This window comes from Anomalospiza imberbis, chromosome 1 (genome assembly GCF_031753505.1).
Source record: "Anomalospiza imberbis isolate Cuckoo-Finch-1a 21T00152 chromosome 1, ASM3175350v1, whole genome shotgun sequence".
In the NCBI taxonomy this organism is placed as follows: Eukaryota; Metazoa; Chordata; class Aves; order Passeriformes; family Viduidae; genus Anomalospiza; species Anomalospiza imberbis.
Genome location: NC_089681.1, coordinates 132,573,800 through 132,595,979, shown reverse-complemented (window position 1 = coordinate 132,595,979; position 22,180 = coordinate 132,573,800). Strand labels below are relative to the sequence as shown.

Here is a 22,180-nt window from a genome sequence, read left to right as displayed (position 1 = left end):
ACACATAGGGCTTATAAACACCACATTTCTACGTGTCTGCTTAATTATTTTCAGGATTCCAATTCTTAAAAAAATTCAGAATGGGATTTTTTAAATGGCTGGTTTATTATGCTTCTGAAGAAATACCTTTCAAAATGTGAGCCATATGGGGATATTTTTGTGATTGGTTTGTTTTTGGGGGGTTTTGTTTGTGGGTTTTTTTGTTTGTTTGGTGGGTTTTTTGTGTTTTTTTTTCTATGTAATGTAGGCATTCTAGGACAACAGGGACATGATATGTAACATTTTCTGAAATGTGAAATCTGAGCTTTTGTGATTTCAGTTGTAGCGACTGTTAGATTGTAGTACTATTGTAATGCTATTAGTTTTTGTGGCAATAGCAGGGAAAATTCTTGACATTTTGTTAGAGTTAAAAAGAATTTAATTCAATTGCAGTTTCTTTCTTTCAATAGCTGCTAATGTTGTGAATAAGGCTTTGAAATTCCTACCCATGAAACTTTGTCTAATCTCAAAAGTAAGTCACATAAGGTCACATTCTTTTAGCATTAAGATTTGAATTTAATCAGAAATACTAAAAATAAAAAATATTCTTGAGGGGTTTTGTATGGTAAAAGTGACAAATAAGCTCCTATACAAATAAAATGAATACCAAATGTTCTCATCTCTCTAAGTATATTTAGTACAATGAAAATGTATTTCAATAGTCAAAATTCCTTATTATGAATGGAATAAACCTAGAATGATGTTCTCTCTTTCCTTCCATTTAAGTTGTTGTAAGCAAATTCAAATTTTTAGTTAGTCTGATTTCAGACTGAAGTGTATATAATTTTCCAAAATGTTTGAGAGGTGAGCAGATACCATTTGGGAAGATAAGTGTATTTTGTTACCTACAGAGAAAAATGGTAAAGAGTAAAATCTCTATCAGAACTGAGCTACAATAAGATTTTATAGCTGGTCTTTTCAAGAGGAATTAAAGCTACATCTTGAAATTTCCTGTACCTTTTATCCATGTATTTTTTTTTCACCAGATAATTTGAAGATTTATTTTAAGGATCAGTAAAATTCTTGTAATTGAGACTAATGTTACAGTAATTTCCTGACCAATATTTGGAAATTTGAGTGCAATAAAAGGGCAATATTAAAATAGGAAGAATCAGAACCAACAGCTTAGTTTGTGGGTACATCTTATGTTAAATTTATAAACTTACAGAATATTATAAGAATCACGAAGATAATACTTTGCTTATTTCAGTTCCTTGCCAGCAGATTTTAAAAACTAAAGGAAGATGTCCTTTTTCCCTAAAATCGTTTTCCAGTATGAAGTTGAAGAGTATCTCACCAAAGTGTTCAGAAATAATGAGGTATGTGAAATAGTTACCCCTAACCATCACAAAATAATAAATTTTTGTGTAACTTTAATACTTTATAATAAAATATTGTCTTCACAATAAACACAGAGTTTTTTATATAAAATATTTCCATAGTTAAAATATAAAATTAGTGTTTATGCCCATTACCTCAAAGTGGCATATAAATATTTAAATTAAATTGAGTATAAATCAGATAATTCAGTTTTGGATCCCACTGAAGAGTGGATCATAGATAATTAAGCTCATATTCACCACATAATATTGACAAGAAATACTCCATTACCCAATGTAGAATACTACAATCTATTAATTCCTAATGCTAAGGATAAACAAATTGCCTTTTTATGTACTTGTTTCTCAGTATGAAAGTTACTGATTAATAGATTTGAATTTAGTTTTCCATTTCCCTAGGGCTGGTCTATGTACAATAGCAGAGAGCTCTCTAGAAGTTGCTTTGATACTTGCTGCAAACTGTTTGCAGTGATTTGCTGATATAGCTGTTTTTCCAGTAAATATTTTTCAATAAATTTATAAGGCTTCCAGTGGAATTAGGCTTCCAGACATGGACATTTGTCACTATTGCACACCACACAACAATATCCCTCAATTTCTATGGAATGTTTATTCAGTGGGGTTATTTTGCATCGAGCAGGATGCTTCTGTGTGAATCTCTTAATATAAAATCTCTTCTTTCACTTTCAGCTTATCACTACTTTGGGTACACAGGAGGCAGAGAAAAAATACCAATCTCTGTTAAGTCATCTATCTCATCCACCAGCTTTTACAACTGTAAGAGTAAACACCCACTTGGCCTCAGTGAAACATGTGAAAAAATTGCTATTTGAAGAGATCCAGAAGGTTTGTGCAATTCCTTAATTACAGAAAAATAGCAGTTATTTCATCTTTCATCTGAACATGAGAGGTTTTCATTACTGGAAACTATACCTTACCTCAATGCATCCAGTGGTATTAACATTATAAAATCACACTGATTTCCTGCCAGCATTGAACATTAAATGAAAATGTATTGTCTTATCAGTATCCCTCATCTCACCCCTCCAAGAAAGCCAATAACAGGGAAAAGCCATCCAACTCTTTTTCGTATGGCAGATCCAAACCCTTGATAGGATTGAGGTGTTGCTGTGGTAAATAATGTAAAGGTGTCATAAGTCTGTAGGAGAAGATGACCGATAAAAAGGGTAGCTCAGTGTGCTGTCTTCAGCATGCTTAGAACACTTTCATTTAAGACTGAAGGAGAATGCCTGTATATCTAGATATCATTGGAGAAACTGTTTAGGAAAGTGAGAAAATTGGTTTGTTTTGGAAACTGGAGCCACGGTGATGCTCTGCAGCCACTGTATTCTCTTTTTTTTAACCTGTTTTTAATCCTTATATAATTTTCTGGATTTTTACTTATTTTAATTAAAGGTTTATTTATCTGATAATACGTAAACCATTATGTTTAAGAAATGTATTACTTTGAAATTGTGTCCTAGATCTTCACTCTGTCTGAAAAGATCTGGTTCTTTAAGTAAATTATTAATGCTAGTGGGTGTACAGAGAGCTTTTGCATGACATGAGCCAAGACATTTCTGTGATGCAGAGGGAGTTGACAGTGTTCTGCTGACTGGGATGGTAATGAGTTTTGCTAATTTTAGTTTGATTGTAGAAGTCTGGAAATGGGTATTGCAGAGTTATATTTTGTTTTTAGAGAAAAGGCTTTGCTGAAAACTGACATAAGATGAGCTTTTCAAAAGCTTCTTGTATTTTGAAGTGTGATTACACGTTAGAAAAGGAAACCACATAACAATTTGAACAGAAGTATGGTCATGGATTGTTTCCTTTTTTAAGAGAAAATATTTATAAGATGCAAACTGATTTATGGTTTTAAATGTTTTAAGGTTTTATTTTAGAAGGCTCAGATGAGAAGACATCTGAAGATGTTTTGTTTAAATCCCGGAACCTTTATAAAACAGCATTTTTTTTTCAGCTAAATACATAACTCGGCTATCAGTCCCCAAACTTGGACTGACAAGAAAAATGGAAAGTATTGCCAGCCTGGCCTATTAAGACAAGCAATTCATGAGTAGAGTTAAACAGTGGCTTATAACTAAAAACATCTGAGAGTGAACATAGAATACACCCAAGCTTCTAGAGTGGTGTCACTGTGTGTTCTGTGTTCTGACAACTCAGCCTTCTTCCAGAAGGAAGCAAAAGCCATTAATAGGGTTATGAGTGTCAGAACACTCTCCCACTCCCTGAAGTCAGTTCTCAGTCAATCTCTTTGTGATCTTGTTATTTCTGATTTGTTAAATGTTTAGTCTTTTGTACCAGTAATTTTAATATATATAATAACCCCTTGCACACTATTTCCCAGCTTCTTTTAACTGTTTTCACTACTTTTGTGTTTTGTGCTCTACAGCTAGAAATTATGAATGGAAAAATGGTTTTCGGTTTAATTAGGTATTTAAATATTAAGTTTATTACTAGTGCTTGCTAATTATATTTTTTTAATGAAACAGCAATTTAAAGGACTATGTGTTCCAGTTCTCGAGCACCCAAAACTTCAGGACATTTTACTAATTCCTGTCATTGGACCCAGGTTTGACATTTTCAGTCTTTAGCCTTAAAATGCTGTGTAACACAATTTTCTTACAGATTCCTTGTTAAACAGTTATTATAACTAACTCACTATAACTGAGGCACAACTTCATTTGTATTATGACCTGGTGGACAGTTCATACACTAACTAGTTCAGAGTTTTAGTCCTAAAAAATGAAAGAAAACATAGAACTCTCTCCTTAATTTATAAGACGAATGTTTTAGAGGGAGAAAGTGACATGTATGCATCCTTCCTGGAAAGCCAGGTAGGTGGCAGATAGAAGACCCAAACTTTTGCAGTGGGAAATAGAACTATGGCTTAGTACAGGCAGGGTTTTCTTCTGCTGGAAGAAATGAAGTGGATTTAAGAGTTACTCAGCAGTTGTTAAACACAAAAGTCACTTCACAATCATCTGGCATAGAAGGGATAGAGGACTATTTCTTAATCCCAGTATAATTTATTTGTATTCCTGTGTCAGGTTCATAATAGTGGAAAAAGGTGCCAGAATCTGCATTATTTTGAGGATTGTTTATTTTCTTGATTCCTTCCTTTGATTTCTCTAGAACTAAAATAAATATTTTAAATGTAATACATGATAGTTTACTACTTTTTCTCTATTATATCTGACAAAATCCATATTTGTGAACTAGGGTTTACTTGGGGAGTATTTGGCTTTTTTTTTTCCAGTATACTTTTCTTTTTTACTCAACTACAGTTTGTATTTCTAGGCGAGATTTAAAAAAACATGCATCTGAAGTCATAGTTGGAGCCCAGTGTGGATATGCAGTACTTCGAGGAGCACACGTTTATGTCCCTGGAATTGTATCCACCTCAAGGTGTAAGAGTTCTCTAAATACACCCAATTAAGTTGTAAAAATGGCAGAAAAAGTATCACCCCTGAATAATAGATAAATGAATAGTGACACAAAATTGTTTTCTATTCTCAGCTGAAATTAATCTTACAGTTGAGCTTTTTATGAGACTTTTAAAAGTTTTTTCTGGCTTTTTAAAAATATTTTCACTTTTATTCTACTTGTAGTAAGTTATATGTAATTATTTCTCACTGGCCTGACCTGTTTTCAATTCCTTTTCCTATATAATTCATAGCTGAAGTATTAGTTCTCGAGGATTTCAATTTCTTGTTTTTCATTCCAAAATATTTTTAAAGAGAATTTTCAAAGTAAAACCTGTTTTTAAGAGTGTTTTTTTAACTACTGAATACTGTAACTTTTAATATGGATGTTAAGTTGAATAAATTTACAAAAGTTGGCTGCTTAAAAAAAAAATGGGGTACCACATCTGGATGGTGAATAGGTGTATCTTGATTATTTAATAGATACAGATTTTTTATTTCTTCACTCAGTCATAAAGCCACTTACCTTCATGGTTCTGTTAGATTTTAAGTTACAAATAAAAAAAAACCAACAGATTTTCTTTATTCTAATCCACTGACGATTCATTTGTTTACATAAGAGAGATGTAGTAAAAATCTTTTTCTCATTGATGAGAAGAAATTTATGTCAGTTTTTATGTCAGATTCTTAGAAAGGGAAATTATACATCAATGCATGTGAGACAAGTTAAAAAAATCTACATATGCATGCTTTTTGTTCAGCAACCTATTTTTGTTATTTAAATGTTAAATTAACTTTATGTAAAACCAGTATAATTTTGGATGATTCACCTTATTATTCTATTGTGATGACATCTAGTGATCATCTTGATTTTTCTTATTAAACAAAACGAGTCAGAAAAGTATTTACCAAGTCACTTTGTTTCCTTTCAGGAAATAACCTTCAAGAAGTTTTAGGCATGTGCTTAAATCCAATTCACTGAACAGGAATGTTTTTCAAACTAGAGCTTGATAATGAAATAAGTATATTGGCACAGCAGTTGTTGGAACTGCTTATTTAACACAACTCCATAAATATTCAAATCCTTCTTTGAGTCAGCTAGTGATTTATCATAATTGCCACATGTAATTATGCATGTAACATCAATTCAAAGAAAATAAAGATACTATAAAACTTATGGAACACTTCAGGGGAATTGCAGAGAAGAAAATAAAAGGGCACACTACCCACTTGATGCCAAATATAATAAGGCTGTATTAAGCACAGATGGTCTAACTAGGGAAAAAAATAGTACAGCAAGAACACATATTTAATCACTGAACTTGCAAACTTGCAAATGAGGGTAAACTAATGATCAGGGGGCTTTGAGCTTAATTTAACTAATTAAACTCTAACCTTTATGTTTATGGAACGCAGCTATAATCTACAAAAACTTAAGAACCTTATGCAGGACTAGTGTATTTTGAAAGGATGATTGTCAGCAGAGAGTGAAATAAAATAATTTATGTTTGAATGCTACAAAAAACATCGACAGATATGCTTGATGGAAGAGTTAAATTGCTGCAGGTTTTTGTTCAGTGAAGTTTAAGCTGACATTAATACTGAACAATCACATAATGTTTTCTCTCACATTGTGTAAAAATAAGTAGTATAAAAATATTTTTTCAATGGCTACCCAACAAATACTACAATTTAAGAATTTCAGGGCATTTGAGCATAATCAGAAGGCCACCTGAAAATGGGAAAAAGGATTCTCTCGTACAATTCCAGTTATTCTTGGGAAGCTGAACTGCCATTAGTCTTGTTATATCTTCTTGTTCCTCTAGCCTGTCAAATCACCTCAGAAGTGCAATTTTGGAATTTTTTTTATTGCTATCAGAAGAGGCCTTTATTTTTAAGCACATTTTTCAGACAGCCAACACATAGCACTTATTCACTATTATGTAAAATCACCTAAACAATCCATTTTCTATTTTTTTTTTTTCTAACTCAGAAAGTTTGTAAAGTCTGTAGGATTACACTTCTAGAGTTTGGTGTATATTTACATACTTTACTGATATGGTGGGTTTTAATTGGAGATACAAAACTCCCTAAGACGATTATTGAGAACAGCAGTTCCCTTAAAGGGAAGAAAGCCAGATGAGAACAAGAATATATAATCACTTGTGTCAAAGCAATAAGTAGTTAGAGAAAAAGCAGCTGTAGCTATGTTCTAGGTAGCTATTGAGAGGTCATTAGATAAATTTAGCACTCTTGTCTTTGTTCAGTAAGGGTGAGCAGTGTTGTTTCATGTACTTGTGTGCTTGGAGCACACATGGAGGACTGGATCCTGAAGAGTGTGCTTAAAACTTATGGGTGACCTTGTCATGATAAAATAAATAAAGAGCAAGTTTGTGTAACCTGTTAGAAAAAAAGACACAGTGCTTGACTTGCAGCTTGATGTCTCTCAGTACCTCCAGTCATTTGGTAGCTGTCATTCACTGTGTAAAACTTTAAAGCTTTATATCAGTTGATCTTCCTTGATTACATTTAGAAAGTGTGACGTTTGGTATGATAGAAGAGTTGAAATAAGTAGTCTACTGAAAATCCTTACTTGGTCACTACTGTTTTATTAAGTGTCATAATGATTTAAAGCTTTCCATTTTTCTTTGTGCAGTTGTGAAAGGTGGAGATCTGGTTTCAGTGTATTCAGATATTGAAGGAAAATGCAAAAGAGGAGCCAAAGAATTCGATGGAGTCAAAGTTTTCCTTGGAAATGGGATTTCAGAACTCAGCCGCAGTGAAATCTTCAGTTCAAGTGGCCCACTGAAGTAAGTCCATAGTAATTGCAATCTACATGTAAAAAGTTGCAAAGGGAAGGAAGAAGATGGGAAAACACTTTGAATTATTTTGTACCTTATGTGAAGGCACAAAATGGCTTTGCATGTTGAGATTTCCAATATTTTTTGGGAAGCTATTAGTTTCATAGTGGGATCCAGATACCAATTTACTTGAGAGGTAGGAGGAAATAATTGGGAGTCTTTTAATAATTTATGTTTATTCAGTTCAATAATATCAAACAGTACTGACAAATGTTCTCACTCTGGCAAAATTGCATTTTGGTGAATTTGTGTAGTACTGTTTCCCCCTTTGGATGGAACAGAAGTGCAGCCTTGTCAATTTCTCCATATTTTAAAAATATCTGTAGAGGTTTTTTTTTTTGGTAGGACAAAGGACAGAACATAAGGTCAGGTATCTTAAAAAAATTATTAACATTTGCCAAAGTAGTTACCTATTTCAAGATTACTTGCTTTTCTATTTTGTTGATGAAGCATGTGGTTTATTCCTCTTGTGTCACCTAAATCACATTTAAAAAGTAATGTAAAAGACTATGGATGTCGAATTAATGACCACTTTACTTCCTGGAGAACAAACTACAAAAGTTCTAGAGAAAATAAAGTACATTACCAGAGAAATTCTGATTTATGAGAGCTTAAATGAAGTAGTGGTAGGATGTAGCTGTTGCGTTGGTGACAGCAGTATGTAACACTAAATCTGCTGTCTGCAAGTCTGCTTTCTCGTATCCTTCCTTCTCGTTGGACTGTCCAGTACATAGGCAAAATAATACTTTTTCTCTTTCGTAATCTTTTGTTTGTAGACGCAGTGTTGCTTTTTCATGGCTTTCCCTTTATTGTTATCCATTTCCTGGTATTGGTTTAACAGTTATATCTGCATCAGAATTTCATCCATATTTAAAACTTTTAGGTGACTTCTAATTTCAAAGCATAGCTTTGCAGGCAAATCAATGTTTCTGCAAGGCTTTTCATGCAGGATTTCTGTAGTAATTTGACTGAAATCTCAGGAATGTAGGAAAAGGAGAAAAATCTAACTAGGAAATCACATGCCAGTGCCCTAGTATGTACACATAGCTAGCCAAAAGCAGTTATGGCTTGAAGTTAAGTTATTTAGGTCTGGTTTTATGCATTTCTTTACAGTATCAAGGCTTGGATTTCATCTTGGTTTATCCTGTGTACAGAACCAGAAATTTGCTTTATGCAATTTTACAGATAGTTCCAATTTATCATGTAACCATTTTTTGCCATGATTTACTCAACTTAATGATGTCATTTTAGAGAATATCATATTACAAAGTCATAGAAGTATTTTTCTTGGTTGTTCTTTCATTCTTGTAAGATTGTTATCTCAAAATGCTATTTGTAAACATGATGATTATAATTGACTACTGTTAAAATGTATAAAACCGAGTATTTGATTTTTTTTTCATGTTTTTCAGGGGTCTGGGCATAAGAATGATAGAACCAGTCTACCTTAGTCCTTCATTTGACAATGTGCTCCCTAGTAATTTGTTTTTACAGGTATATTTGTTCCAAAACTAAAAGTCTGTACTATTTACAGAATAATGAATATTCTCTTAACACACATTCATGGTTTCTACATTCCTTGTGCACTGTAGCACCTAATTCAGTCTTTGGATTTGAGGAACACAAAGCATTTAAAATGAAGTCAGTATCTACATGTAGGTGGTTTAATCATACTATGTCTGAGTTATTATAAGGGATTTCAAAGCAACATAAGAGATATTCACTTAAAAACATAGAAATTCCTCTTGCACAGATACTCTGCATAGAACTGTTAGATTTTGGAATCTGCCTATGAATCTTGCAATATAAGCCCCTTTCAAGGTACAAAATTCTGTAGATAATCAGGAAAATCTCCAAATATTAGGTTGATTTGAAACTGTATTTAAGTATTAAAGACAACTTTAAAAGGTTTTTATACCTTTGTGTTGAACTGAGAAGAAAGTATTTCCATATTGTCTAAGGTGCAGTACTGTGCACAATTATTGAACATTAATTCCCTTCAGTGCAGCTGTTCTGTTTATACAATTAATAGCACAGTTCAGCTTATTGCTACATTAATTCAGCAATAATGCTGACTTCTGCATTTTGATCTTACTGTTCTTTAGCTACATCAATATGTTTATAGAGTAAATATTCCAATAAACAGGTTAAATCAAAATATTTGTAATAAACAGAGCTGCTCTGCTCTGTGCCAGTATCAGCATATTTTAGTTGGACTTTTATCACTGTAGTCTCCTCAGTCATGAGCTCTTAAACTTCAGTCATAGATACTCAGACATAGCTTTAAATAATGAGCCACTGGGGATTTCTGATGTAAACTTTCCATTATATATAATATAAATAGTTCAGTTTCTGTCAAAGAACTGAGAGCAATATCATAGGTATCTTCCCTGCTGAATGAATTATATTTTTAAATGTGGTTGCCATTCCTTAATAAAGGAATGCAGGGTATAAAGTTTGAATTCTCCCATATTTAATTATATGTTTTAATTATAGAATTTACCTTCTGTGGTTGTGAGCCATGTTTTAAACCCTCAACCAGGAGAGAAAATTTTGGATATGTGTGCTGCACCTGGAGGAAAAACAACCCATCTTGCAACACTAATGCATGATCAGGTAAGAGAAGTAATTTGGCATTTTCTAAGGGGGAAAGTCTGACTGCTGTTCATTTGTACAACTCTCATTACTTAACTATTAGAATGCACAGATAATTTACAGTAGCAAACAATATTTTGATATTTTACTTACCAATGTATTTTGCTACACATCCGTTACTGAAATGGCCAACAGACAATCTTTATCAAGTATTCACCATCAGCTTTAAAATCTTATTTGCTACAAACTGACAGTTATAATATATCTAATTTCACTTTTTAAAATATTATTGATTTATTTTTAATCATAGAATTTTTTATATGCAAGGCCATAGTTATGCAAAAATATGCTGGATTCTTGAAAATGAGAGGCATAAAAATCAGGGGTTACTATGGTGTGCTAAAGAAACACGCAACTCTCTACAAAAACTTACTGAAAAATTTCTAATCCAATTAGGATTTTTCTCAGCAAAAATTATCAATTCTGCGTAGAGATATGATTTTAGGCTGAATTTCTTGTTTGAATTTGTCATTCTATGGTAGAATGTCACAAATACAAAATTATCTAATGAGAAAGCAATAAAAATGAGAAGAAACAAAAAAATATGTAGAGAAAGAAAAAGGAAGAGAGAATGTAATAAAATAAGAATGTAGATATAGGATTACAACTTTGCATATATTGAAATGTTATGTGCACAGTGAAATACAGAAATGCAGGTTACTCTTCTCTAGCAGAGGGAAAAGCATGTAATTTCTCCTATAAATTTTTCTAAGGCTTTATTATTTTTGTTGAAATAGGGTTATTAGAATATGTCAGATGGTTTAGAAGTCTTGCAGTTACATTATGCAGTACTGTGACAGTTGCCTGTACATAAATGTGAAGGCACGGCATGTAATGAGAAAAGGCAGGTATTCAGTTCTGTGATGGTTTGTCTGTGGAAGTGTTTTCTTCCATCAGTATGGAACAATGGCAGAAGGCCATCCCTTTCAACCCAAACCATTCTATAATTCTATTATTTCTGTATCTCTGCAGTATGCAGAGATGTGCAGCAAATCTACTGTTCTTGCAACAGATGAAACTTTGAAGCAGAGTCAGGTCCTAGAGTACATGTGCAGTAGGTGTTAGGGGACAAGTAGGAGGTGATTTGGCTCACAGCTGAAGACTGGACACCCCTGAGACAACACAAATCCATTCTTGCCTCTCAGTCCATTTAATCCCTATGCTTTGGATGAAAACTTTGGGATTTTTTTCAGGGTGAAGTCATAGCCATGGACAAGACAGCTAACAAGGTCAAGAAAATCAAGCAGAATGCTGAATTGCTGCAGTTGAATTGCATTAAGGCCTTTTGCTATGATGGAACAAAGGCCCTTTCAGTAGAGAAGAGAGAGGATAAACAAGGTAAAATAAACAATTTGGGTAGTAGTAGCTTTTAGAAGAAAATAGTAGTGTTTTGCAAAAACAGTATTAAACCTGTCACAGGTTTGCAAGTCCTTGAAATCTTGGCAGATACTTAAGTTGCTTCAGCACTGTGAATGCACTTTTATTTTCTACTCTTTTGTGATTATCAGCTTCTCTATGAAGCAAATAGAAAGTCAAATTATCTTTGTCACAATCTAATATTCTCAAAGGAAACGCATTCCTTTCCCAGATAATATCAAAGACTGAAGAAGCCTTAAAGCTTCTTACATGATCACATTTAACCCCATACTGGGAAGTTTATGAACTAGTCTGAGAAAAAAATTATTTTTGCAGACTTGCTTTACTTTTCTGCCTCATAATCCTCATCAGTAAAATGGGGTTATTAATACCTAACTCCCAGGAGTACTGCAAGGTTTAGTTCATTGATGTTTGTTCAGCTGTTCAAGGGAAAGTTATATACAAGCACAGTGTATTATTTTAAGTAATTTCATTTGCTTTTTTGAAGTGATGCAGTTATGATATTGGTTCTGTTCCCATGATGGAATTATTTAAATGGTATCTGCTGCCTTGATTATTTTTAGTTTGTTGTGCAAAGTATGCTGTTCTTTCTCAGTCTATTTTATCTCAGTCACTGGTTAGCCTAAGTAGGAATCAGATTACATAATTCACCTTCTTTGTCCCTATGCATTGCAGTTATTCCTGCTTTGGAGGAACAAAGGTACTTTCTTAAGAGTGTTTTTATGAACATCAAATATTGTAGGTGGCAAGTAGCAATTACAGAGATTAACAAGAGCAAGCTGTAATACAGAGAGATAATGAAGGCTTTTCTGTACACATTACAAGTACACTGCAAGTAACACATTACATATTTTGAACATTTTAGTAATGGATCAGAGGTAGATAAACCAGATAGACTCATTTTGTAGTCAGGAAAAAGCTAGGTAGCAGTAGTGTGATAATACAAGTTCGGCAGTAGTAGTACATGGTGATGCTGAGCCAATCTCCCTAGCACTGAGGAGATAGAAATTTCTGGGCTCTTGATCCATTGGGGTACACATTAAAGGATAGGCTCTGCATATGGAAGATACATATTGTCATCCAGGCAACAGTCAGAAATTGTTCTCTTCACAAGCCTTTTTTACGGAATTGTTCTGCCATGAGAAGCTGCAGTAGTTCATGTTAGTATGAAGTGCTTTATTTTATATAGCTATGCATACATCACAAGAAACAGTTATTATATAGACAGTCCAATTATTATAAGGCAGTCTCAGTGATTAATTACAGGTTTGTCTCAGTAAAGGTTTGCACACTTTTGAGCTGACTGTGGTTCTTTACAGCCTACATGTACAACTCTGTACCCAGCACCTCTGACCAATCATATTTCTACTTTTTTGATTACTTTTACATATTACTTTCAAATTACTGAATTAAGTTAAAAAAAAATACTGCCTAGTGGGATCATTTTTGAGCTCACAGAACTTAAACTGTTCAGTTTTCTGGGAGAAGAAAACTACCACCAGCAGTGCTGAGGCTTGTCTTTAACTGAGACTAGTTTTGCAGATACTGTCTATAGCACATAACTGTTTTATGTCAAGGAAGCAGTAACAGCTTCTCCTTACCTACAGTGAAGTCTCAAGGAAGGAAACAGCCACATTTTACATTACTTAATGCTTTTTACAGAGGGACCTCCATTTGTACCAGAGTCATTTGATCGAATTCTTCTTGACGCTCCATGTAGTGGGATGGGACAGAGACCAAACATGGCTTATTCCTCAACTTTAAAGGAAGTGACTTCATATCAGCCACTACAGCGCAAGCTTTTCACTGTGGTATGTGTTAAACATTGAGTCGATAAGCTAAATTGAACACAAATGCTTTTACAGCATAAAACTTACCCAAGAAACGGTGCCTCATTTTCCCTACTTTTTCAGCAGCCAGGAAGTATTAGGGTCCTGTTAACCTCTCAGCTCCACCACATCTGTTGCTAGGTGAAGCCAATTCATTGGAGCATGGTAAAGGTCTGTGTAATCCATAATAAATAAAAAGCTTTGTGTTTTTTTACTTCCCTCAGTTTCATCAGTTTTACATGATAAAAATTACAAAAGTCTAAGTCACAGAGCAGGTGACTTAGGAACATGCTAAGGAGTGTGCTTGGGCTGATGCTGAAGGATAAGATGAAACTTGTCAAAATCTGAATGATACATATTCAAAGTGAATGACAGCACTTGAAAAGCAGCATAGATACAGCTTCCATGCCAAATACATGGAAACAGTTGACATCTGATATAACTGACATAAGTATTGTGTATCCATGGTTGGCAGCAGGTGGTGAAAACAAATCTAATCTGTCTGGGGTATGCAGAGCTGCACAAATAACAAATCTTACAAGGTGAATCATCTCAATGACATTAATAAACTGCATGAGCTATAATGCCTGTTTGGAAAGAAGAATCTTTCTATTCCATGTTATCCTCTGCTGTATTCCCTGAGAGGAATTAGTATCATAACAGTTTGAGTTTAATTAAGTGTTCAGTTTAATATTCTAGGGACATGGGTTATTAGTTAATGTTGCTTAATATGAAAGTTTGAAATTTAAAAATAAGCTGAAATATTGTTTATTTCTCCCTGCAGGCAGTGAAGTTGCTGAAGCCAGGAGGTGTTCTAGTATATAGTACATGTACAATTACACTTTCTGAAAATGAGGAGCAAGTTGCTTGGGCCCTGAAAACTTTTCCATGCCTCCAGCTTCATCCACAGGTAATACTATTTTCAGGGTACTTCACATAATCTTGTGATTTTATTTCGGAACTATAAAGTTACATGGTATATTTACTATCAATAAATCTTTTTTTCACTGTGCACAATTTTAACTGCTGTGGGTAGAAAGAAGGATTTATAAGGCTTTTAAAAAGTCTATTTTTGTGCTTAATTGAGCTTATTTAGGCATCATAAAGTATTTTTCCACTCTGTATTGTATTTTTTTTTCATTTGTACAACAGTCTTTTTAAACACAACAGGGACAAAAGATAGGTCGGACAGGTTAAAATTTCTCTTGCAGTTTCTTTAATGCATATATTTTATTCTCTTCTTTTGCACATTCACAGGAGAGTTGAAGTTTTTTTTTTTATTAAGGCCACTGAAGTCATAAAGACTTGCATATAAAGTATGGGACATAAATGAAAATAAATTTTTGTTTCAAAGAAGGAGTATTTTATATGTATGGGACCTATTTTTGATTTATTTAACATGAATGGGAAACAAATTATTTCAGGCTCAATGTCCCAAGAATGTACCTTGTCTTTTTTGGAGTCAGTGTCTACCATTAAGATGTCTGGAAGGAGGTAATAGATGTAGGTAGATACTAGAATGTTTTTATCTATACTAGCTACAGTTCATGCAATTCAGAAATACCTGTTACATTTTATAGTACTTCACGGGGATTTATCATCAGACCATGTGTGTCCCACTTCCTCTTTAATGAGGAGTTGGGTGTGGTAGTTGTTTATCATCATGGCTTTGAGGAAAAGTCTAACTCTGATACCCGTTTAGCTTACATGTTCTGTGATGACTTGTACGTGTCTTAAGAAGCTTAGATGAATCTTTAACTGAAAATTAAAAAAATATACAATAGCTGTACAATGAGAAATTAATATGATGGCTGGTGAAGATTTAACAGAACTTAAGCTCTTCCTCAAAGCTTTTTATGGTGTGTTCTTCTGTCTGTATTCTCACCATCCATTCACTAAGAATTTTGCAGTTCCAGACATTTCAACTGAGATTATACATTTAACCTAACACCATGCTCCTTGATAGAATGACAGAGCAAAACACAAGCCTTATTAACTCAAATGCAAGATTAATTCTTGCTATATAAACTTTCTCTCACCAGTAATACCAGTCTTGAATAAAGCACTGTTTTTCACACACACACGCCATATCTGTAAAAATTAATCTTTTGTGTATAGTATATTTTAAATGAGATGACACTGAATTGTATACCCACATATAATTTATAATGCCTTATAACTAGTTCCCTGCTAGTGTAAACTAAGGTGATCTTTTCCAATGAACTTGAAACAGAAGTCTACAATCTACTTACCTCATGTTCCTGTATGTATTTATTTCCTATATTCTTTAATCTCAATGGATGCCTCCTTTTTATCCAGTCCACTGTTTCCCACTTTCTCGGTTTGGCAACAGATCCTGGAAGCACACTGGGTAATGTGGGCAAGGAAAAAACAGGAGATGGAGCCATAAGCGTTGTTCTTGTAGGTGGAGGTTACCACATGGCAGCTGCTCCTTTGTGCAGACTTCCTCTTAGGAGTTTACACAGGAGATACTGTAGATCAGCTTAAATGCAGTAACTTAGCTGGAAGGAAAAATGAAAAGGTAGAGGAAGACACTGGTCTGCCTTTAAGCAAGTTACTTGAACCTGTGGAATACTGTTTTCCCTAGAATTTTACCTTTCCTTCGTTGTATTACATCAGGTCCCTACCTGTGTCTCCCTTTGTATGTTATTTTTCTCTCAATTTGCAATAGACACCTCTGTTTGTCTTTTACCTGGAAAGCATTGAAGTCCTGCTGAGGGAAAGGAAGCATCAGTCTGTAACCCCTTGGCTGCTCAGCTCTCCAGCATGCAGTACATGGTTAAGCAGCTATCATCATATGCTGACTGGGTGAGCTCATGAGTTAGCAAAGTGTGATGGCTGAAAAAATGCTCTGCTGTAGGCTGCATTATGGACTACATTAGACTAGATTGACAAAGGAGATCTATTTTTGATATTGCAGTGCCAGCTTTTGCACACTTTGTTCCATCTCCTTACTGAATGCATTGAAAGAACAATCCAGCTAAGAATTAATTTTTTTCCAGGAATTAGGGTATTAAATAAGAAGCAGTCAAGGCTATTCACAAGAAATATTGAGAAGAGAGCTGGGATTTTAAGTCCTTCTCCTCTCCAGGATTTTGAAGCCAAATGTTATCTCTTGAAATTGATTCTTTCTTTCTTCTCTGTCTCATAGACATGCACATGTAACAGTAGTCCCCTTTACCTGTTAGTCTTATTACATGACAAGAAAACTCAAAAGTTCTATTTTTCTGCTGCATCATCTTCCAAAATGATGCCTCTTCAGGCAGTAAAATATTCTGGACTGGGGCTTTGTCTCCAGTTGAAGTTTTTACTGTGAAGAATCCCAGTATTTTAGGTTGGACATCAGGAAGAAGTTCTTCACAGAAAGGGTGATTGAGTGTTGGAATGGGCTGCCCAGGGAGGTGGTGGAGTCACAGTCCCTGTGGATGTTAAAGGGAAGACTGGATTGCAGTTGGTGCCATGGTACAGTTGACAAAATAGTGTTAGGTCATAGGTTGGACTTGATGATTTCCCAGGTCTTTTCCAACCTAGCTGTCTCTGGAATTCTACTGTTGATGGGCTAAGGACTCATTATTTTTGACTTAACTCATAGCTTCATAGCTGTTAAGTCAGTATACCGAAGTGCTGAATCATTTAGAAGTGGCAACCTAAACCCTTTAGAGTGGCTGTCTGGTGGTAACAGCTTTCTTGGGATGTTTCAGCCCTTGGAGTGATGAATCGTTTTAGACCTGTTTTAGCACCTATCCTCAAAAAGTGCTCTAAACTACAGAGATAAAGTGGATGAGGGGTATCACCACCTCCTCAAAATACTTGTATATATCTTGTTTAAATCTTGTATATATGTTTGAATAATATTGGCCAGATGAAGGCAAGAAAAGAAGCCACATTACTTCTGGATCTTATGGTGTGAGTGATCCAAGCATAGCTTTTCCATGTTAATTGTTCAGTAGCTCTGCATATCCTCAGCAGAATACATTTAGGGCATTTAAGAACTTTAGAGATGCAATAATTTGTTTTTATTTGTTACTTGAACAGGAACCTCACATTGGAGGAGAAGGCATGAAGGGAGCTGGACTATCACTTGATCAGTTGAAGCTGCTACAGAGATTTGATCCATCTGCTGTGACATTGCGAGGAATGGATATCAATTCTTTGCAAGATTCTAGAGAAGATGACCTGATTTCTTTGGCAAATAAAGACTGTATAGGATTTTTCATTGCAAAATTTATTAAATTGAACAGTAAATAAGGATTTGGGAATGCAACCTGAAAAAATACCTCAGTGAGTCTAAGAACAGTTCAGACGTGAAGTGCCTTTCTTCCTGCTGCAATGTTACCAAGCCAACGGGCTGACGGCAGGGTTGCTATGGCAGCACTAAAATCTGCCAGCTGTTCTGATGGGAAAGAGCCACAGGTTGCAGCAGAAAAGTCATGGCTGGGGGAAGGGTAGTATCATTTATAAGTCTCCCTCTGCTTTTGTATTTACAGCAGGTCAGTGCCTGAATGACAACTATGTTCACTCATACTGCTGTCTGCTCTGGTTTCCCCTTATCTGGTGCGGCACGCCTAGGAAGGGGATGTAAGTTACTTTACAAAATGCAAACATAAAAAATAGATGGGAACTATTACAATGAATTTTGGAAAGGGTAGTTTTTCGTGGAGGATTACCAATAGTTAAGTTTCCTTAAATAGTGCTTCTCAAAACACTGCAAAATTTTACAAAGAACTGTTTTATAAATTGATACTTAGAACCTCATTTTTCTTTTATTTTAATACAAGCAAGATTCTCTGTACACATAGTATATACACAAAATACGATTAGGCTTTGTAGCATGTCTTTTATAGCAGCATGAATATATTAAACCATCTCACTCTGGGAATGTAAATAAATATTGTTTCAACATCAAACTTCCCATGCATAAACTGTATTGGTTCTGAAATAGCCTATTGGACTGGCTGACAAGTGACAGTTTTAAAATCAAACATTTGTAACAGAAGGGGCTACAGTTATGATTAATATATCAAAAGACAGAAAACAATGCATAATACCATCTGAAATGTTGCAAATCATCTTTCAAACAATTAAGGATATTAACTCTTTATTGGTTAGAAAGCATCACCAGCTAAAATCATGAAAATTGAAACTGGGGAAGCATGCTAATGAAAACTGTCTTTGTACATTGCTTGAAGTTTAAATAATCTATATTTCTTAAAAGATGTTAGATGTATTTGAAAATTCTGCTTCAGTTCCAGTTTGAGCAGTATTCTCAGTCCTGCTGGAACTGACAATAGCACTAAAGAAGGAAAGCTAAGGACAAGGAAAAACAAAAGCTGACATCTGTGTGTGTTTGGAGTTTTCCTCTCACTCATCAGTTTCCAGTTTTAAAGAGCATTATCTGAAAAAGACTGTCTTTTCACACCTATTTGGTTGGATTAAAAAAAGCAGTACTTTTATCATTTGTCTTTCTACTGTAAGAAGTGCATTTTGTATTTGCTCGCAATCAAAACAGTCTGTACAATTCTCTCTCGGTAGTCTGGTTGTTTACTTATATTTTCCATAAATGTTTTGATACTGTATGTTTCCCACTGCTCTTCAATAAAAATGAAAGGTTTCTTCTGTCCTGCCAAGGTTGACAAGTACATCCTCTGTAAGACCTATCTTAGCAGGATAGGAAAATGGAATTCTTGTCTACTACTTCTCTATTTCTGTTGGTCATTCCTTGCCATTAAACACACCATGTCTAAAGAAAATATAAAGTAATATTGTTCCATCAATAGTAGGTGAGATATCCTATTTAGAGTCATGTAAGTTCATACTTTAATCTTTCTAGTCTAAATATGGTGAAAATAATTACCTGGGAGCAAAAGGGATAAATCTTATATTGTCGGAACGTGTTGAAATCTTTAATTCAGTGCTAGTAAAAAAGCATTTTCTTTTTTGCAGATTATAGAAATTTTGTAAACATTTATCAGCACACATAAACTATATACTGAAGTCTGTTCATATAAAGTAAGGAAATTTACCTCCAGTTTCAGTAGCAGGATTTGTGCAATGCTGATTTTAAAAGAATTAAGATTGCTGAATTTTTAGTGGAATATTTGTTGAAACATCTCCCACTTCCTTTAGTTTTGGATGATAGGCATTTTAAGGAGGTGACCTCACTTGATATTATAGAAGTTTTTGGGGATGGGAAGAAAATGTAACTAACTTTTCATTAATTCCAGTGTAATTGCAGAGCAGACATCACCTGAAAAAATTACTGATATATGAACTTTAACTGTTAGGGTTATTTCTGCAAAAGTCAACTGCTAGCCTTAGAGGAGCACTCAGCGTATTGAAGGGATTGGCCTCAGCTGTTTCCCGAGGCCCTGTCTCTGTTGGGAACGGGGGAGTGACGTCGTCAGGCAGGTCAGAACAGAAACTCAACTAAGATGCTGCATCCCTTGAAGGAGTCAGCAGCCTTTCTCTCACTAAAGGTGTGGCTAAGTTAGATGGCTAAAGTTGGATGGATGCCCTTTTTCATCTTTTCCAATCCTTCTGTGACTTTCGAAGAGGTAGGAATACCTTCTCATTGACACAGTTCTGATGGATGATGTATATATGTTTTAAACATATCATATATTGCTTTCCTGATAATTTTTACACACTGAATCATTTTGCTTCACCAGTTGATGCTGAAGCACAATGAAATATATTTATATATATATTATATATATATATATATGAGATATTTATATATTCAATTTAAAAAGTTATTGTCATTATAATGAAAGATTAAACCTACAAAATAGATTAGTCATGCAATCAGATCCTGTTGTTAACAAAGTCTGAAAAGTAGTTTTCTCTATTTGCAGAAATAATGATTAGCAATAGTGCCAAATCTAAATATCTATCTTGGTCAGTATAAAGATACTAAAACAGGAGCCTCATATATTATGAAATTATATTACAGCTTTTTCTTGTTTCAGTGTCACGCAATGCACCAGTTTTTGGATCACAGGATTTCATATGCCTTTTAAGGAATGGGCTAGTGAAGGTAATCAATCAAGAAATGACTTTAAAGTAGGTAGTTTAAAACATAAAGAACCTTGTTTTTATGTTTGATTGTTCATGAATAAGACGTTTATGAGAAAATCCAATTTTGTACTGCTAGAATTCATTGCAGAGTAGGTATGCATGATAGATAAAAGTGGCAAGAATAAAGGAAGAAATGAGAATATGGATGAGTTAAAAGAACCTGCTTAATCTCTATTATATCTGATATAAACCTTTTCTGGGGATGCGTAGGAATACATTTCTAGGGTGGTAAGATATAAAAAGAAACTGTCTATAAAACTACTGTAAGCTCATATGTAATTGTTTGTTATATAAAAGTGGGGAAATACAGACAAATTGCCAAGCAATAAAATTGACTGAATAACATTTGATTAAAAACATTCACAGTAAAAATGGCATCCACGTATTTTACAGATGATAGAAGAACTAAGATTTTGGTGAAAGATCTGCAATAAAGTAATAAATATAAGTAAATGTACACTAGAAATGTTATAATACACTCTGAAAAATAAATTTCTCTGTTTAGACTTTGTAATAAAGTTTTTTTTCAATGTGCTCGATTTTTATGGATGGACTAGAATTAAAGTCAAAAACATTTGGAAAACAGCTTTCAGCCTGATGTTTTAAATCAGAGGTCATATGTAACCAGAAATCAAAATACATTTTGAAGAGGCTTTAGTAACTAACAAACACAGGAGGTGGTTTACACCAGCTCTTTTCCTTTGAACATCCATTCATTAAAAGCAGTCAGACCACTCACTGCTTTCCAGCTGAGGGAATGATAATGGACCCCATGAAAACCTTTGCAGGTGTCCCAGAACGTGAGCATGACTTTACAAACCAAGAGAGCTTAAAAATGGTAATTGCTAACAGGTTCATAAAAGACAAAGTATTAAGGGGCAGTGTATTAGATCTGGGCAGGAATTGCCTGTATAGGATGAGTAACCAGGTATGCAGGAAGAAGTAAAAATGGGCCTTTCCCTTTATTCAGGGTTCAGTGAGTGGAACTTCATTTCCCTATCCTCCATTTATAATAATGGCTATAGGCTAAGAGTATACAGATTGCTGTGAAAAGAGGTGCTCCACTGAAACACTTTGTGGCTTTAAAACTGATCTTCATTAAATAGGTCCAGAGCCTTGTGAGAAGCTATGTATTTAATTTTATTCCTTGAGAAGCAAAAACTATGGAACTCTCTTCAAATTCTGAACTCTTATTGTCAGACAGAATATGAATTCATGAGCATTCTAGAAGAATTCTTTAAATTCTAGGCAGTAATTTATAGATCAATTTAGTAAAAATAGTATTTTCAGCATATAGCTCGTACCGATGCTGCCTTTGTGCACAAACCTGTTTGCTTCTTCCTCCCCACTGTCCTGTCCCTTAGCAGGTCTGGAGACTTTTACTGTCACCTCCTTCCAGTCCCTCTGGAAGAGAATTCTTTCTTCCATGAAATTTGCATGACACTAGACAACTTAGTTATAGATGAAGGCTACTCAGCACTGATGTATAGTCATTTGAAAAAACACATTAAAATAAGGTTAACATCTAACATGTACAT

At 34.3% G+C, this 22,180-nt stretch overlaps 1 protein-coding gene across 1 annotated transcript; it reads left to right on the top strand.

Annotated features, from left to right (window-relative positions):
- The first annotated feature begins 1,249 nt into the window (after positions 1-1,249).
- Positions 1,250-18,755, top strand: NSUN6 (NOP2/Sun RNA methyltransferase 6). Its single transcript, XM_068212543.1, has 11 exons — positions 1,250-1,358; positions 2,070-2,225; positions 3,890-3,969; positions 4,698-4,807; positions 7,479-7,632; positions 9,096-9,177; positions 10,180-10,299; positions 11,532-11,676; positions 13,378-13,526; positions 14,329-14,454; positions 17,601-18,755. The coding sequence occupies exons 1-11, from the start codon at positions 1,284-1,286 to the stop codon at positions 17,811-17,813; spliced, it is 1,410 nt and encodes a 469-aa protein (XP_068068644.1). The 5' UTR covers positions 1,250-1,283; the 3' UTR covers positions 17,814-18,755.
- The last annotated feature ends 3,425 nt before the right edge of the window (positions 18,756-22,180 follow it).

Coding starts and splice junctions, on each gene's coding strand:
- NSUN6 (XM_068212543.1), top strand. CDS start 1,284: ATGTCCTTTTTCCCTAAAATCGTTTTCCAGTATGAAGTTGAAGAGTAT. Junction 4,808..7,478: donor AATTGTATCCACCTCAAGGT/GTAAGAGTTCTC, acceptor TTCTTTGTGCAG/TTGTGAAAGGTGGAGATCTG. Junction 9,178..10,179: donor CTAGTAATTTGTTTTTACAG/GTATATTTGTTC, acceptor TTTTAATTATAG/AATTTACCTTCTGTGGTTGT.